Here is an 18,629-nt window from a genome sequence, read left to right as displayed (position 1 = left end):
CTTGCTGTTCTTGTTGTTGTTGTTCTGGCTGGTTGTAGAAAGCAACTCAAAGGCTATTGACTTTGTTTTTCTATTGCCAGTCTTTGAACATACAACACTTCCTCCTCTAGCTGGATATTGCTGTTTGTGGCAGTTCATTGAACCGCGTCACATTCTAATGTCCAGCAAACGTGTTTGGTTGCTTGCAACAGTGGGAGTGTGGCACTTCAAATGTCAAACAGCAACAACAACAATAACACAACCAATCAGCTCCATATAATCGCTAGCGAGCGAATTGAAATTGAATTTGTAATGAAATTTTCTATTGATGCATATCACAATTACTATGCACATTGAAACAGAAATTTGCGAATTGAAAAGTTCTTAACTTAAGCAAGGTAATTTAAAATAATTAATATGGATTTCTAATACAAACAAAAATCCCTTCTTCGGTTTTAAAGTCTAGATACAAAGAAAAGCCTTTAGCTTTGACCATGCTTTACATTTGAAAATACGACTCTTCTCTCTTACAATATTATGTAATAATATTACCGCAACTTTCCAGATTTTCCAGTAGTACAACCTTTTGATCAAACCTCAACTGCTTTAGTTATCGATGTTAGTTGAACAAGCCCAGTTATTGTTGCAAAACAGCCTTGCAAATGGGTTCGATTACACAAGTCTTAAATTACTTGGGAATCGAAGCAGTTCGCACTGAAAATAGCCGATGATATATCATTTTACGCGCTGTTTTGAGCACCATCTGTTCCAATGTGCGTCCCTGACAGGCACAAGTGGGTCCAAGGGGTGTGGCGAGGGCGACACTACGTGGCCTGTCCATCAACGGGTCGGGCCCTGCTCGTATCGCTGTGCTCTGTGCTTACGTCCCCAACTCCGGCACCGTCTCCATCTGCCAGTGTGTATCCAGCTCTGGTTCTCTGGCAGCGGCTAATCAGTCAGCGAGGCACTCAGCCAAGCGTGAAACGCAATTGCCGATATCTAGACACATTCAATTAATAAAATCAACAGCAAAGCAACTGGGCAGCAGGACATTGGGACATGGGACAACTATGTATATAGTTTAATATCAGCAGGGTCAGTTAATGCCTGGCCATGTCCAAGCACAATACGCCAGTTGGTCGCGGCCACCTCTGGTCGGGTCGACTGCTGCTGGGGCTCTACCATGCGGCACGGGGATTGTCGTTGCTGTCCAGCACGCTGGATCTGAAGCGGGATCAAGTGCAGCTGAAGGCGCCGCGTCGTCAAAGCAATCGTCTGTTGATCTTATTGTGGCGCGCCATTTTGATAAGCATCTATTGGTTCATGATACCCAAAATCTTTTATATGATGAAATCGCCGCAAAGCTATGCAGCTATTTTTGCCTCGCTGCAGTCGACCTCGGTGTCAATTTTTGCCTTTACTTCCTTCATCAAGCAGGTGCGATCGGAGTCCAAATTTATGGCCATACTGAATCGCTACATAGCAGTCCATGGACGCATCTGTGCGCTGACGCAATCCCAACACCTATTCCCGCTCAAGTTTGTCACATTGTACACCATAAAACTGCTACTGACGATCAGCGGTTGCCTCTACGAGCTGCCACAGCTGCTGCCGTTGAGTTATGTGATGAATATGGAAGTGACTCGTGTGCTTAGCGGAGTGATTGCCGTTTACTTGTGGCTGGGCACACTTTTCTTACTGGATGCCTGTTTCCTGGGCTTATGCGTATCCGGCGTGCTCTACGAGCATATGGGTGCCCACATTGCAAAAATGCTGCAGCAAATGCGTTCCATCGACATTATGGATTGCCAGGATGAGGAATCCGATATGGCAAATCCAACTCCGCCTGTCCAACTCAGTCGTTACAAGCGTATGTGTTTGCTCTGCGATCGGGCGGATGAGCTGGAAGTGTGTGGCATTATCTATAGCGAGCTGTATAAGATAACTATCTCGTTTTGCTGCATCTTCCAATGGCAAATTATGTTTTATATCTATTACAATTTTATTGTCCTTCTGCTAATGCTGTACGAGTATATTTTGAACTATTTGGAGGCATCCGAAGGTGATTGGGTGCACATCCTGATGATTGCCATTAAGCTGGCCAATATTGTGCTATTGATCATGTGTGCGGATTATACGATCACCAAGTCGCAGATGCCACAGACTCTGCCATTGGATATTATTTGTACCGATATAGATGTGCGATGGGACAAAAGCGTAAGTTGAAAAACATGCACAACATTTATAAACTGATGTTCCCGTTTGTCAATTTTGAATAGGTGGAGTCTTTTCTGGGTCAACTGAAAACGCAGCAATTGGAAATCACTGTGCTGGGCATCCTTCAGCTAAGCAACGAATTAATACCGACAATTTTATCGGCAATCGTAACATATTTATTTATATTGATACAGTTCGCCTATACTGGTGGCTTCGATATGAGCGAGGAAATTGTGAAAAAAAACATTTCAGCATATTAATAGAAGCCGAAGATATTTATCTTGACATTTACTAATTCGATTGATTGATTTTTGTAACTGGATTTTAATTTAAGATTAGTGTAATTATCGACTTTTCTGTAATTGGAACACTTTGTTCAAAGTTGTTTGCATTTTTTCATGGTATAAAATGCATTTAAATTGATAATGAAAATGAATGAGAAATGGAAACAACCCCAAAGCAACAAATACAACATTATCAATACTTCTTTGTGAGTCAATTGCTTTAAAAAAACGTATGGTGTGTCAACGGTTCATAGGGTATTATTTATAAACACTCGTTCCAACACATTTCAATTGCTGTGCGCTTTGAGGGAACCAAACGAATCAACTGAAAACCAAATAGCTGCGGGTTCAATGAGCACATTTGCATATGTATATATGTATATTTTACAGAGGCAACAATGCGTCTAAGTTTCAAGTAGTGGTTTTTGATTTAAGGGCTGCCTAAAACTATGAAAGCGCTTTCACAGCCCACGCAAACATTTCTAAGCCGAACATTTCTTAGACTTATTTCAATGAACTTTGGAAATTAATGCTGCTCATATTATCGTTCATTATATTATGCCCCATTATACGTACTACTTCCAAATGATACAATTCGGAGATGGGTGGTGCTGAGAAGTCGGTGCTCGTTAAGCAGCAGCAGCAGCAGCAGCAGCAGCAGCAGTAGGAGTAGCAGTAGGAGGAGCAGTAAGAGCAGCAGTAGCACCAGCAAAAACAACAACAACAGCAACAACAACAGCCCGAATTCGGAGCTAACACGGTGTAATTAACATAGCTACGTCTGGCTGGCATGCCCGTTTCCTACTCCGCCCACTCCACTGCCGCCCCATTATCAACATCGTCATCTAAAAAAGCGTCTTTGTCTTTGATTATTTTTGGGCGCCAGCCGAGCGGAACGCGCTTGTCACGCCTATTATGCGGACGTACAATATACATGTACATGAATACATCCACACATCCACACATCCACACACACACACACACACAAGTACAAGTACATAGTAAGTATAACGTCGAGGTTAGTTGGCAGTGTCGTCAGCTGAACCTGAACCCAGCACCGTTGCTGCTGACCCATGTGCGTTCAGTGTGTGATCCGCTTGGCAAAATACTCGTGCACCGAACAAAGCTAACAAAACAGCAAACAAAAATAATGCCATGCGAATTGCGATAAACATCGCAGGTCGCAGATTAAATACTCTCAAATTAGGTGTTGGCAGCAGTAGCAACAACAGCAGCAGCAGCAGTCAATCTTTACATTGTATTCAATTAACACTAAATCGTAAATGCATTATGCATACATAAGTGACGCATGAAGTATATTCATATTAACATAGAATATTATTCGCTGCAGCCAACAACATTAAAGGTTTTGCTCGCTCTCTAAAAATCCCTTGCTGAACGAATCTCTCTCAAAATATTAAGCAAATAGCGTTCGCAATCGGAGTAAAAAACACTTTTTCATATTATTTTCGCATTAAGTTATCGAAATGCTCGCAGCGGAGACATGAAATATACGACACATTTTCGTTGCTTGCCAATCTTAATCCAAGTCTGCGTTGCAGGCAAGAGTCTTATCTATGACTAAACTTGTTTTTCTAGCTTTTATCCCAAGACGATTGCGACACAATACAACTGGTTGTATAATTGATTGATTAAAGTAACTCAACTATAGAAATCTTAAAAAAAGCAGAATTATTTAAATTTATCTAAGTAAAAATATACATGCAGATAAAGTCAGAGAACTCTAGTTAGTATTAAATATTACGAAACAAAGCTGAAAAAGGCTTTTTCATAATAATTCAATAATATTCATATATTATAAACTCAGCAACGCCTACACAATGTAAGGGTATACAAATTATATGCGGAAAACTCTCATATGTTGCAACGGAATAAATTTGTCTGTTTTTTGGTCGACTGCACACGTTGCTGTGGCAAATGTACGTAGCTCCCAATTCTTCCTGACGCGGCGCATTCAAATTTGTTTTTGCTCATTTGGGGCTGGTGGCCAAAAGCTTGGCCAAGCCATGCATATTTCCGGCCAGTCTCAGTCCAGGCCGCCCCGCCCCATTAGCCAGTTTCGATTTCCTGCCTCAGCAGGGCTGGCCATTCCAAGTATTTGCAACGTACTTAATTAGCCCGGCTCCCCACCCGACTGTGATGCCTTTGAAAATTCTTGGCAAATCCCATTGCTCGGGACGTATGTGGCGGCGGGGAGGGGATAGAACGGATAAGGTTATGATGGAACCGCTTGAGGAGAACACAGAATGGCCAAAGACCAAGTAGTTGTTGTTATTGTTGTTGCTGTTCTTGTTGCCGCATTGTTGTCCGCATGCCGACGCTGCAGTTGAAAGATGCCGCACACTCCACGATAGTGGCCCCATGCTAAGGGCACAGCTCGAGCTCCCAGTTTGTGGTTGTGCAACCATTTGCTGTGGCTACTGCGGTGGCTGTGGTTGTGCATATGACTTACGAGCATGCGTAAGAATCGTGATGTGTGTGCAACTAGCGGCACATTTAGAGCTAATTAAATACACATTCTATTCAATTTCAGGCCTCACACTTCCATATCAGCAACTAAGGCAAGAAGCGTATTGACCTCTGACATAGCTCGTAGGACACTAGTTTGTGTCTGTTGCTGCACCACAACCACCACTAGTATCTGTGAAAAGCATTCATTTCAAAATGAAATGTTGTCTTTTGTTTTCAATATGGAAAGGGAAAACAATTGTGCATCTTGACAAATTGCATAGAATAAAGAATTTCGGGCTAGAATCAAGATTAGTAAGTCCATCTAAAAGCAAGTTTTGAAAAGAATCAAAAACTCCTCTTGTTCAATAGAAAATTTCTTGTATTCATATTCAAAATTGTTGTTAAAAGCAACTGTTCAATAACGAAAACTATGTTAAGAAAAGACCCTTCATGGGCAATAGACTAATACATTTACGTGTTTTGACAGATCTAGAAACAGGTCCCTATCTAGATCCGGATAACTCAGCACTTGAAAGTAAACACTTGCTAAGTAAAAATAACAACAAAAGCAGAACACACAGTCAAATTACTCATTGAGCCAATGCTCTAGATAGTAAGTGAATGTTGCTACCCATAGAAGGCAAGTATTTTCAGTAATAAACTCAACGCGATTTTATTATGAGCAAAAATTTAAGATAAGAAAATAAATCGAATAACTAATGATTCATTAGTATTTACAATTAAGAGCAAAATGTACTCGAAATGATTTAATTATCTATTCATTTCAATTCATATCCTAAGAAGGAATTGCAGGTATTCCAGGAAAAATAATGATAACGAAAGATCGAGGGAACTGTTTACCTTACACTAAAATACACTCACTAAAGATATTAATATATATAATAAATAGTAATATATAGATGAATGATTAATCGCTGATTGCCTTAGCAATTATTTATGGACCACAATAACAGAGAAATTACCAACATCATCTGCAGCGTCATATGCCTCATTCATTCATTTGGGAATACTTTCACTAGCGAATGACTAGAAACAAAATAGAAAACAACAATCGTGCGAGAGCAAGTGCTGCCTGTCTGGGATTGAGATCGTGTGCTCGTAAACGTGACACAAACAAACAACTTTATTTGTCATCCCGTGTACATATAGTATTATAGTATTTGCTCGTAACCCCCAGTTCTCAAAACGTGACTGCGAAGGCGGCCGAACGGGAGCACTTGATAAACAAGCGTGCCCGAATAATGTTTAAACTCAATTTAGAGCAAGAACATACAGCATACGGGATATATTCAGAGCAACAAAATAAACACACACAAACCTTTGCGCATCCATCGCTTTTTTTTATTATTTTTTTTCTTAAATAATAACAAATTCCCCGCATATGTACTATATGTGTATATGATTGTCCATATGCGCTGAATGCATGATAAATCAAAGGGGGAAGGCAGTAAGCAGTATATCGAATACGAATTCGAATACTCATACATGCTTAGAGAGCACATTGAAAAGAAGAACCCCCTTTGCCCACTTCATCCATAAGCCAAGAACGGCAAATGCCAATACTCGTTTTGGCCTAAATACACAAGGCGTTAACAAGTGGGCAAGCAAGCGTTGCGGTCTTCAACGAATCTCTGATGGCCTACTTGTGGAAATAGGCCGAATTGAAGTATGTTTTCAGCTTTAAGAACTGTTTGCAGTTATAAGTCAAAGAGCCTAAAATGCAATAAATTGAGGGGCGATTTGTTATTAAGATTTTAAGTACAATCGATCAAATTTTGTAATGTTTATGTCAATTTATCAAATGTTTAACAACAAATATTTACTTTTGATTTTGTAAAATACTCATTTGCCTTGTTGAGCTTAAAATTTTCAGATTATTGATTACAAATTTTGTAAGTCAAGTCTATACTAATGGTGGCATTAGATATATCAGAATGGACCCCAATAAGACCAACTTTAGCCATAAATCACAAATTTGTCTGCGTTTTCAGACCATAAATGGATTTACGGTATTTTTATTTTTCTTTTAGTTTTCGGTATGAGTAAATCCATAAGGAATGCGGCAAAAGGGATGCTTTCGTTATTGCTATTGTTCCTTTTCTTTAGCTTTGAATGCAGTTGCATGAATCACTCACAGTCGCATGCCCCGCACACATTCAGTAGCGTACTCCGAAAGGTACGTGAACCCAAGCCAATGCGTCATTTTGTTGAATGGCTGGACTGGAGCGAGGGGAAAGGCCTAAGGCCGCTCCGCGAGTATGGGGGACGGGCACGCACACTCAGCGGAGAGGAGACGACGACGACGGTTTGTTATTTGTGTGTTCGATGAACCGAAATTGGTGCTGACCCACTTTCCAACAAATTAACGCACTTTATGGCAAATGGAATCCACAAAAAAGCACACAACAGCAATAGAAAGAGCATAAGAGCATAAGAGCGTGAGCGTGAGCGTGAGCGTGAGAGAACCAAGCAGAGAGAGCGAGCGAGCGAGAGCGCGTCTTGAGCGAATTGAGGGAGCGTCAATTGGGGCCGACGTCGCTTTCGCCGTCACAGTCGGCGTCGATCGTAAAGAAAAATAATATCAAATTGTTTGTGTGTGTGTGTGTGTATGCTGCTGCTGCTGCTGCTGCTGGTTGCTTGCTTGTAATTTACGCAACGCTCGCTCGTTTGTCGCTGTCTTTTGGCTACTTGTTTTTTGCAGTGGCAGCAGCGTTCGGGCCGCGCTCCGCAGCACGAGAATAACAAGCAGAAAGACAGCCAGCCAGCCATCTGCAGTCGACGGCGGCGCTGAGCGCAGTTGTTGAACTTTTTGCACAACACAGCTCCAAAATCTGAAATTAAAAACCTGTTCCAAACTTGAAGCTTGCCACACGTCTCGGCCAAATCAAAAAAGCTGAACGTGCCGCTGCCAAGCTTTGACGTCAGCAGCGAGAGCGACAGCGATGCTGCTGCTGCTGCTGCTGCTTGTGCTGCTGCTGCTGCTGCTGCTGCTGTTGTTGTTAATCTTTGTGACTGTACCTTTTTTTGTTGTTTGATGTTGGCTAAACTTGTTTGTTGTTGTCGAACGAGAGAGAGAGAGAGAGAGAAAGAGAATCGCGAGCTTTGCCTTTTGTGCTTTAATGTGGTGGGGTGTTGATTGAAATCGATCTGTGCAGATCTTAACGCAGCATTTTACAGAACTGACCTTGCAAGCCGTGCAATCTCAGCAGATTCAAATGTATCTGCACATAGTGTGTATGCATTTAGATACATACACACATATAATAATAATAGTCGTGTTCTGTCCATGTAATTAATAGTGCAGCTGAGTGCAGTCTGCTGGGGCAGACTGAGTGTGCCACGCCCACTGCCTGTCGCTTTTGGAACGAGAGGCTAAGTGACGCTTTCCTGTGTATATTTAAGGTGTCTAAACTTGACTACCGTTCGTAGTGGTCCAACCCGAACACAACGCTTGCAGCCTTAACCTTGCCCAAGACTCTTAGCCAGGAACCCCCTCCCTCTGCTACTGCTGCTGCTGCAACTGCTGCTGCTGCTGTTGCTGTTGCTGATGCTGTCGATGACCATTATTTTAGCCCATGCACAATCTCAAGTTCTGAGTGCGATTCTGGAGACTGGAGACTCTGCCAATCGGCTCTTGGCTGCTGGATGGCTGGCTGCTGGCTGACTGGCTGCCTGCCTGCCGCCTCCCGCCTGCTGCCTGCCTGCCTGCTACTGGCTACTGTTGTGCTTTTTGTTTTTGCTGTACCGAAGCGGCGCACTGCGGAGCATGACAAACAGTTGCAGCCAAAGCAAATAATTAGTATACATCGATTATCTTGCGCCCTGGACTCAAGTCTCGCCCAATGTCCAGATGTACATATGTTTTGTGTGTTTGTTTGTTCGTATTTATGTATGTCTGTCTGTCTGCATGTGTGTGCTTGTATGTATGTGTGTGCTTGTGTACCTGTGCGCCTTTGGCTACTGTGCGACGCTGACTTCAAACTGGTCCAGCTCCAGATGTTGGCACATCGCACACGCGCTGCTTCTGCTCCGAGTGTTGCTGCTGCCGCTGCTGCTGCTGCTGCTGCTGCTGCTGATGCTGCTGATGTTAATGCTGATGCTGATGCAGCGCCTACGCGCGCTCGCTTGCGCCTCTCGCCCATACAGCCCACAAAACGAGTTCCCCCGAGGCCAAGTCGGGGCAGATATTCTGCATTCGCCATGTGTGCAGCCATAAAATATCACGCCAGAACTGTACACAGCGACAGACTTGAGGCCCCAAGTCACATGCCCATGTCCATGGAGCCACGATGACGACGATGGCGACGTGTGCTCAGCTCGTGCCAATTCTTTGACTTTGAGTTTGAGTTGCAGTTGGAGTTGTTGTTGTTGTTGGAGTTTAGCGGCTGGATGCGAGACAACAACGACAAAGTGTTCAATGCCTGTGCATACTATTGTAAATGGTTATGAACATATATAGACACACACACACACACTTTACATATCTCTTTACATAAATAAAGTATGTACATTCATTTTCTGATGTTGCAAAAACACATTAGAAGACCGAACCGGCTACATAAGGTGAAATCCATTTGCATTTATTCAAAGTGATTTTTAATTATTTCCATAAATACAATCCAAGAACGCAGTTACTTTAACGAGCATGGTCATAAATAGTTTTCTCTGAGAGCAGCTTAAAATAAAAAATAAAAAATAAAACTGTACATGCAATATACTTTTGTAAAGACTGTACAAAAAGTTGCAATTGCTGAGAATTTGTACACCATATGGTATCAAGCGTACTCTGTCTCCGTTCAACGTTAAACAATAGAACATTTCATCGTATTCAAATTGTTATCTTTATTTAATTTACACCTTGCCTATTTACAAGGTTGGTTGTCTAAATATTTGATTTCATTCAATAATGCACCGAGGCAACAGATATTTATAGCTTTATTTTATTCTTAGCGTTATACAGATGTACATTTGTTTTCCTATAGCCAATTACTAATGTCTTAATTAGCACTAACTCAATTGACATGTTGTGTAAGTGGCGTAATGATTAATGTTTTACATTAGATTACAAAAGTATTATAATTATTACATCCTTAATTATACTCATGAGAAAACTAATGAGCTGCCTGATATACAGATTTGGAGTGTATGAATGTAACAACATTAAAGTAATTTGAACTTATTGTTCAAGAAGAAGTGCAAAATTTGTTGAACCTTTCGTTTTTTGTTTTTTGTTTTTTCTTTTGATTTTTTATTGTCTTCTTTGTTAGGCTTTTGCTGGCTAATGAGTTATCATCGGATGTTGTTCGGTTAAGGGCTTGCAACTTAAACCGACAATCCGTTGGCTCTTTCTTTTGCTGGATTCTGGACCAGCTACCGGCTACCGGCTACCGGCTACCGGCTACCGGCTATCGGCTACTAGCAACCAGCTACCGGCAATCAGCTACCGGCTATATACATAATCTTGATTGACTTACAGTCTTTCAGCTCGTAATGATGATATTTTTATCATCCGCTTGTTTTATTGGAATATTCTTAACGCTACTGTTGCTACTGCTGCTGTTGCTGTTGCTGTTGCTGTTGCCGTTGCTTCAAGTAGCTGTACATTTGCCTAGACACGTGAAAGGGTTGTTGTATAGAGTTTCCAGTATCCAGTGGTAGCAAGAGCTACCTGCACTTGAGCTACAACTTCAGCATGAGCTGTGTGCTTTTGTCTAGTGAAATGTTGAAAGCATCATTAACTTTTTTTATAGTATCTTTCGCCTTTCAGCCCAAAACTTTAATTTACTTACACACCTATGCCCGTACTGGAATGTGTGTGTGTGTGTGTGATAATTGCAAGCGGAAAGAAAAGAGAGAGCACAAAATGCTACAAAAGTAGCAGAGCTGGGTGACCCATAATTACCGCACACCGGTCGCAGTCGCGGCACAGCACAGAACAATCATGGGAAAATCGAGTGCTGCTTTTTGAAGACTCTGCGCCAGCGCCAGCGTCTGCGTCTGCGTCTGCGGCTGCGTTCGCATTCGGTTCGCTTTTACAATGTATGTACATGTACATACAACAATAATTGAAGCAATGCCATTGCTACGTTTTATGATTATCTTGCCGTTTACATGGCACGCACAGGCACATAGGGAGCACGCATCTGGAGCAGCACACAGGCCCCCAATACACTGATCTCAATCCCAATCGCAATCTCAGTCGCCGTCTCTGTCTTCGTCTCCGTCTGAGTAACCAAGATCTCAGTCTCTCTGTTGCAGGCCACGACAACGGCACAGTTCTCTTTCTGTCAACGCCGAGATAATGTTCGTCATTATCCGACAATTTGATTTCGATGCTCTTGCAGCAGGAGTTGCATAGATGTGTAACCCAGCGAAGCAGAGGGATCATTATTGCGTTGTGTTGTATGTTGTTAGCCTGTGCATTTTCTTACCATAATTACACATAATAATTCTTTAAATCTGAGTAATACATTACGGAAATATTCACAAATGTAATAATTGTTTCACTGAGAAATATACAAGTTGTTTTTTGTTTTTATTGTACAAATTGTTGCTAATATTTTATCATAATCGTGTTAGAAGTTTACAAAGAAAGTGTTCTGCATAAATATTTGATCTTATTTTAGCATAATCAGGTTAGATGCAAATTATTAGTTTTAGATCAAACTAAAAAGTATTGAAAGTATTATAATCTAAGTCAACCCAACGATCGATTATAAAGTGAGCTCTTGTATGAAACTCTGTTATTATATGTTAAGTTATAGTTTTGACATGAATAATGTCTTTAATCTGTGTGCAAGGGTATTAAATAGTCGACTCGGCTCTGCGAAACATTTTGTTGTTTATTTTTTCCTTTTTCTGATTATCAGTGACGCAGCCTTTTCTGAGCCCTCGAACAAGTGCAGCGAGCAAGTGCACCTTTATCTGTGCCCCTAACTTTACCTTTACCTTTACCTTTACCTTTACCTCTTCTTCAGGCTATGCTATGCTAATTAGAGCGACGGCCTCGGCCTTGTTTTTATGCGCTCGTAGCGTGAATTGTCCAGTCGGTCGTTCGGTAGCTCCGCTGCTCGGGTAGCTGCATAAATTTTCTGCTCCACGGCAAAAAGTGCATAACTACATATGCATACATACATATGTATGTGTACAAACTCGCCCATAAATAATTTATGCGCCAACTTTCATGGGAAAAGTGAGACAGAAAAACGTTAAGCGGAAACTGGAATTGGTCCTGACAACGGATTTTTGGATTTTTACATGCGACCACTACACAGGACAGGTGTCTCTATCATAATCGGAGGGTTGTTATTATTATTAAAAAGCGCCCACAGCGTGACGAGGATTCAAAGTTTTTCCCACTGTATGCCATTCTGCAGTATATAGATAAAATAGGTGACCAAGCTGGACAGAAACATCAAAATCAGCTCATTGGATACCTCAAATAGTCCGAAAGGACACACGCGAAACTCGTGATAATTCAAACGGTTCAAAAACATCTCCATCTGCAATGAATAATACATTTTTGGACATTAAATTCTATGGAAATTGTGGAGACTCACCTTCATGTGCCATTCTTTGTTCTCGCCAACATAGTAATTCTCCAAGCTGAGCCTCCGTACGACCAGTGAACTGTTCTTCGCTCCATGAACAGACAGGGTCAAGAGCAAAATATCTAATAAGATCTTAAGGCCCAAGAACCACAAACTAATCGCTCTGTCCACGTTAAACATAATGAAAAAGATGACTAGCGCCAGGCCCAAGAGACCAAATATTAGGCTTATACAGAAAGGTAGTTCAAAAAGTCGATTAAAAGTGTTGCCCACTTGGTGGATCTCATCGTAGATGGCCAGGCACTCGTCCATGCGAATTCCAGCTTCTTTCAGCTGCCGCCGACTAATGTGGCCATTAGCAATGACCTTTAGCTGTTGGCGCAGCTCATTTCGCACATAACCGTTGACCTTGTCGTAAAGCAGACCAATGCTGAGGTAAGCCACGAAGCAGACATGATATATCACTGCAGCATTAACCAAGTTATATAATTCGCAAAGTACACCTAATGCGAAATATATGTTGTGTTCATCGATCACCTCTGGAGCCTTGTAGCACAGCTCATACAGCAGACAGAACACCTTTACGACCAGCAACAGCCACTTGTCCCCAAAGCCTACATCGTGGTAACTCGGTAGCATCTTCACTCGCCAAAATAGTCGCAGAAATCTGTTGACGACACGTAGCACTTGTTCTTCATGCCACAACTGCATCACCATTGTGACAATGGCGCATATCAGGCAGATCAGCAATCGACTGCAGATGATTATCTTCAAATGCGGTATCTTCAACACGTCGATGAAGCTTATGGGCAATGCAACATAGTAGCTAATCAACTTTATTCGCATTAACAAACAGAACCACCTGTACCGGTGCAGTTTGTGGGCCACCAGTCGGCCATCGGTGCCATTGTTTTTCACACAAAAGCAGATGATTCCCATAAATATGCCGTAATTGAAGATGGTCCGCAAGATGATTGAGGAGACCGAAGAGGCGCTCAGGCGCCAACGGCTTCCGAACATGACTAAACCAACGATGTGCAGCACTTACCTATAAATAGTATGCAATTTTTCATTTGATACATATCTTTTTAATTCATTAGGCAAATTGTGACTTCATACGCTTCGAAATTAACCAGGGGACAAGTTAATCATGCTTAAAAATCGTAATTATGACATCAAATATCAACGGAGAATCTGTGAGCGTGTTTAACTATGGTATTCTTATCTTTCTCAACGTTCAGAAATTGGTCTATCTATTCTCTATTTCCTTTCTAATCCAATCCGAAAAGAAATGTTTAACCATTTTTCCTATTAATTCACCCATCATTTTAAATTTAAATAAATAAGTAAAAACAAATATAAATGCATTTGTTTATGTAGTTTATTCATCAAATTTGTTTTTAAACATAAACATATAAATATGTCGCATAAATTAGTTGCATAACTCATAAACCACTTTAAATTTGGTTCGTCTGCATGCTGTACTGCAGTATATAGGTTAGATAGGTGACCAGGCCAGACAGAAAGACCAAAATCAGCTCGTTCGATATCTCGAATAATCCCAGTGGACATACGCGAAACTCGTATAAATTTAAGCGACTCAAGAACATCTCCATCTGCAATGAGTCCAAAGAATCAAGTCTAGTATTCATTTAAAAATGCTTCAAATTTAGACAATACAAGACTAGACAAGAGCTTGAATAACATGCAATACATCTTCCGATATATATGTATACTGTAGAATATTTTAATAAATACGATTCCAGCCAAATATTCAGATTCTTTCCTAATACTCGAATTATCGATTTTTATCGCTTTAGCATAGAGAGCTAAATTGGGGATAAGAATAAACTTCATATTTTATTACTGGTCTTTGTAAAAATGAAGACAAATCTTGTTGAAACCCGATTTACTTATGCTTAAGTTTTATTCACTCTTAAAGGATTTTTTAACTACTGAGAAATAATGATATGTGCAATAATGCAATTTAAAATTGGTAATTATTACGGTAGCACCTGGGGAACTTACCTTCATGTGCCAATCATTGCGTTCACTCACATAGCAATTCTCTAAGCTGAGCCTGCGAACTACTCGGGAACTGCTGCACGCTCCATGGATCGCCAACGTGAGCAGGACGACATCGACGAATAATCTTATCACAAGCAACCACAGAGAGAAATCGCGAAATTTATTCAACATTATGTAGTACGAGACGACGGCCATGCTCAAAAAGGAGAACATCAGGATGAGGCAAAGTGGTATTTCCATGAGGCGATGAAAGGCGCTGCCAACCCGCTCGATCTCCACGTAGATGGACAGGCACTCATCCAGCCGGCAGCCAGCCGCTTTCAACTCGCGTCGACCCGCCTGGCACCCGTTGGGCTGCTCCAGGGAGCGTAGCTGGCGTCGCAGCTCGTGTCGCACATATCGATTGAGCTGGGCGTACAGGGCCCCAATGCTGAGGTAGCCCACAAAGCACATATGTCCGATCATGGAGCCACCCACATCAGTGTATGTTTCGCAAATTACTTCAATACATGCCTCGAGGCTAAACTGTGAATACAGTTGGGGAAGTTCGCAAAAGATCTGACTTAGCAGACAGATCACCTTGAAGAAGAGCAGAGTTAATTCACGCCTGCCGCCAAAGCCCACATCCTCGCAGCCAGGCAGTGCATTCACTTTCCGAAATAGCCGGAAATAACAGTTGACCAAACGAAGCACCCGTTGGCCAAACCAAAACTGCATCATCAGAATGACGAAGGCGCAGATGATGTTGCAACCCAGGCGAATGCATGCCAGTATCGTCAAATGCGTGTTGTCCAATACCCAGAGAATATCCACAATGCTCAAGTATCCATACAGAACACACACCAGTATCCGTGATAAAATACAGAAGCCCTTGTACCTGTAGCGATTCTGTGCAACCAGGCAGCCATCGGTTCGATTGCCCTTAATGCCAAAAAAGATGAATCCCATAAATGTGGCGTACCTGAATGTGGCACGCAGGATGCTCGCGGACAGCGTGGAGGCGCTCAACATGACTAAGCGCGGCATCCCTCGCGGAATGTTGTTCGAGCCACATTGCCTGCCAATATTTATAAGCACACCCAATCGAAACAGAAACCAAAACAAAAACAGGCAAACATATATAATACACAAACACACACATATATGCATATGTAAATGTGTGTTAACTGATTGCTTGCTAGCAACTTGAAGTCGCATTCATACTTATCTGCATCTGGGTTCATTAGGCTAATGGCATAATATTTTGATAAACTTAATAAAAGGTGCAATGAGCCATATAAGCGTGTATTATGATAATTAGATATAAACAGAATATTTGCAATGACTATTTATTGATTCAACAAAGTTGATTGAAAATATACATTAACCGGCACTTAAATTGTTTTCTATGACTATTAGATTATAGTACAGCTCTGGCTGGATAGCGCGTAGATTTTAGTATCCAAATCATAAAGGCAATTTTCAATTTCAATTACAACTAACAGATTAAGCCAATTTTTCCTACAAATTCAATTTAGAGTGGACACAAACAATTCGTTGCTGCAACAAAATGCGAGAAAATACACAACTAAGTGAGACTAATAATATTTCTAGGGTAAATTTGCCGTGTCATCAGTTCCTTACTTAAAGTAAAACAAGAAAGAACGATTATCTTAGGCACGCCGAAGATTAGATACTTTTGCAGACCGTAGTTAATCTTCTGGCTGAATTTTAATTTGGAGTTCATATCATTATGTCACTCATTATTATCTGGAACTCATCATGCCAGATATAGTTCTATGCCAGATATATGATATAGTGGTTCGATCCACTTGTGCTTTCAGCAAAACTATCAAGTTATAAAATTCGGACAGATGGACTCTGATACTGACGATGATCAACAATATATATTCTTTACGGGGTCGGAGACATCTCCTTCAATGCGTTCCAAGTTAAAGTCAATATTATATAAAATTATAGCAAAAATCAGTGAAATATGGAGCTGAATTTCGCTTTAACAATCTCATTTCGGTTGTAAATTCACAGAAAGCCAAGTAAATGTGACCTTTACGGATGCTGTCCACAGTGTATTCACTGTAGGGGAAACAGATGTGTAAGTGTAATAGATCTGCTTCACCTGACTCGATCTGCCCTTATGATCATGCTCATTCCATTTTCCATTTTGATTCACACGCTCACGATCCTGTCTGCTGGGCCATTGTTGTTGCTGTGATCCGTTGTTGGATGTTGCACGCTCTAAGCTCCCCCATGTAAATGACTCGCTCTCTTCAAGCGGTACGTGTACGTGATCTTCTTGCATATCTCTTATGCTACATCTTCTTTGCTACTCCTAAATATGTACGTAGCGTACATACAATGTACATGAGTTGTACATATATATATACATATATATATCTGTGAACGATTACAGCGCTCAGCGATTTGCGTCCAGATCTGAGAGATCTTTCAAGTTTGCTTACTTCAGTCAGCCAGCACCCCTGCTTCAAAGTGCCATTTGAAAAGAATTTTAACGTTGTTGGCTTTTATACGTTTTGTATTTTTTTTTTTCATTTTCATTTTTATTTATTTTTTTTTTTAGGTAATTACAGCAACAACAAGAAAGAGAACAATGCGGCGGGCAGGGGACAACGAGCGAGCACGTACATTTTCCAGCATTGTACGAAAATTGTGGGAACAATCAACGAAATGAGGCACTGAAAACCAAAAGTGCTTTGCATGTTGCCAAGTTGATGTTGATTTGCCGCAAATTGCCCCGGCCTCGGCTGCGTTGGCTTCGTTTGGTGTTTTAGTGTTTTGTTAAAATTGCGAAAGCTCATGACCAGGCTCAGGCTCAGGCCCAGAGCAGAGCAAAGCAGAGCAGAGCCGAGCTGAGCAAAGCCGCAAGTGAGCCAAGTGAAAGAAATCATGCGAATCGGCTGGCCACAACTTGGTCATCAGATTAGAGCAAACCTTGCCGATTGCTCAGCGTGACCTCACGTCCAGCTCCAGACACGCAGCCGCAATAAGTACAGCCCACAAAGGCAGTGCGAGCTGTGCTCATGGCTAGGCAAAGGGGTGGAGCAGCAACAATGCGAGGCTTGATTGATTCCCAATAGTAATCGTGTAATGTAAGGAGATCCAGCTGTATGTACAAATACAAATGTAGATTGTATGATTCACGACCTTGGCTTGCTTTTCACGCTTTTCCAGCCAATGCACTCTCGTAACGATCTGTCGCTGACATTAATGATGATTAATGAAAAAACGCAATGCTATTAAATGTTGCCACTTTACTGTGCTATAATTTATTGCGATTTCTTTTTACACATTCCGTTTTCTGTGTGTGCTGTCGCAAAGCAAAACAAAATACATTTATAAAAGCCGACAAATAGAAAAACGATAACAAAGCAAAATGTGTGTCTGTGTTTGTGTGTGAGCCTGTGTGTGTGTGCCTGTGTTTGAGCTTGAAGTTGAATGTCTCTCGTAGCTGCACAATTTTTAATGGCACCAGAGCTTGACTTTACCGTTACGCCGGCGCAGAGTCAAAAGACACAAATCAACGAGAAAAAGTCGGCGTCATAAATTGCTGTTGTTTGTTTGCTGTGCGCTTTGGATTTATTGGCGAGGCCAATGCAAAAAAGGCCCAGTCGCAAATGCGGCCAACGCGTCTGACTGAGTGTATAATGTACAAATATAAAGCACCTTCCCCTAACACCCTCTGCGTCTGAGTCTGTGCGGCGTCGTCTGTCTTTGCCTTTGCCGTTGCCATTGCCACTTGCCCAGTTTCTATGCTCGAGCATGCGTATATGGATGCATGCATGTGTGTGCGAGCGTGCCTGTGTGTAACTGTGTGTGACTGTGAGTGGACTGCATTGCCAGCATTAAAAATCTTGAAATTGCATGCTAATAACCATAGCACCGAGCTATTTAAGTGGGCAAAAATGTTGGACATGCTTGTTACTAAATGCACAGCATGTAATTTACTTTTGCAAAATGCCATTATTACATAAATACCTACATACATAAAACACACACACACACTCACACATGAAGTTGAAATTGAAAAAAGAGGCGGCATAGATACTTGCAACATGCGTGG

At 41.5% G+C, this 18,629-nt stretch overlaps 3 protein-coding genes across 3 annotated transcripts; 1 reads left to right on the top strand and 2 right to left on the bottom strand.

Moving 5' to 3' along the window:
• Positions 1-1,092: 1,092 nt before the first annotated feature.
• LOC6564402 (gustatory receptor for bitter taste 93a) lies at positions 1,093-3,147 on the top strand. Its single transcript, XM_001989561.1, has 3 exons — positions 1,093-2,196; positions 2,259-2,429; positions 3,082-3,147. The coding sequence occupies exons 1-3, from the start codon at positions 1,093-1,095 to the stop codon at positions 3,145-3,147; spliced, it is 1,341 nt and encodes a 446-aa protein (XP_001989597.1).
• Positions 3,148-9,235: 6,088 nt separating this feature from the next.
• On the bottom strand, positions 9,236-13,543 carry LOC6564085 (putative gustatory receptor 93c). The gene is made up of 5 exons (XM_043215188.1): positions 13,392-13,543; positions 12,533-13,325; positions 12,371-12,475; positions 11,096-11,257; positions 9,236-9,358 (listed from the first exon to the last, which is right to left on the bottom strand). The coding sequence occupies exons 1-5, from the start codon at positions 13,541-13,543 to the stop codon at positions 9,236-9,238; spliced, it is 1,335 nt and encodes a 444-aa protein (XP_043071123.1).
• A 408-nt stretch (positions 13,544-13,951) lies between these two features.
• On the bottom strand, positions 13,952-15,577 carry LOC6564086 (putative gustatory receptor 93c). The gene is made up of 2 exons (XM_001989563.2): positions 14,552-15,577; positions 13,952-14,139 (listed from the first exon to the last, which is right to left on the bottom strand). Exons 1-2 carry the CDS (start codon positions 15,575-15,577, stop codon positions 13,981-13,983), a joined length of 1,185 nt encoding a protein of 394 aa, XP_001989599.2. The 3' UTR covers positions 13,952-13,980.
• Between the last annotated feature and the right edge of the window lie 3,052 nt (positions 15,578-18,629).

Source organism: Drosophila grimshawi, unplaced genomic scaffold (assembly GCF_018153295.1).
Source record: "Drosophila grimshawi isolate 15287-2541.00 unplaced genomic scaffold, ASM1815329v1 contig_311, whole genome shotgun sequence".
Classification (NCBI taxonomy): domain Eukaryota; kingdom Metazoa; phylum Arthropoda; class Insecta; order Diptera; family Drosophilidae; genus Drosophila; species Drosophila grimshawi.
Note: the sequence above shows the minus strand (reverse complement) of the source record. Positions and strands in the feature narration are given on the sequence as shown.

Excerpts from the sequence above, each read along its gene's own strand:
- LOC6564402 (XM_001989561.1), top strand. The coding sequence starts at position 1,093 with ATGTCCAAGCACAATACGCCAGTTGGTCGCGGCCACCTCTGGTCGGGT. Across the intron at positions 2,197-2,258 it reads ATGTGCGATGGGACAAAAGC|GTGGAGTCTTTTCTGGGTCA; the intron begins GTAAGTTGAAAA and ends AATTTTGAATAG. Across the intron at positions 2,430-3,081 it reads TCGATATGAGCGAGGAAATT|ATGGGTGGTGCTGAGAAGTC; the intron begins GTGAAAAAAAAC and ends TACAATTCGGAG.
- LOC6564086 (XM_001989563.2), bottom strand. The coding sequence starts at position 15,577 with ATGCCGCGCTTAGTCATGTTGAGCGCCTCCACGCTGTCCGCGAGCATC. Across the intron at positions 14,140-14,551 it reads GCAATGATTGGCACATGAAG|ATGGAGATGTTCTTGAGTCG; the intron begins GTAAGTTCCCCA and ends GACTCATTGCAG.
- LOC6564085 (XM_043215188.1), bottom strand. The coding sequence starts at position 13,543 with ATGTTCGGAAGCCGTTGGCGCCTGAGCGCCTCTTCGGTCTCCTCAATC. Across the intron at positions 11,258-12,370 it reads TGATGTTTCTGTCCAGCTTG|AAAGAGAACTGTGCCGTTGT; the intron begins GTCACCTATTTT and ends CGGCGTTGACAG. Across the intron at positions 9,359-11,095 it reads TGCGTGCTCCCTATGTGCCT|CCGCTAAACTCCAACAACAA; the intron begins GTGCGTGCCATG and ends TCTCGCATCCAG.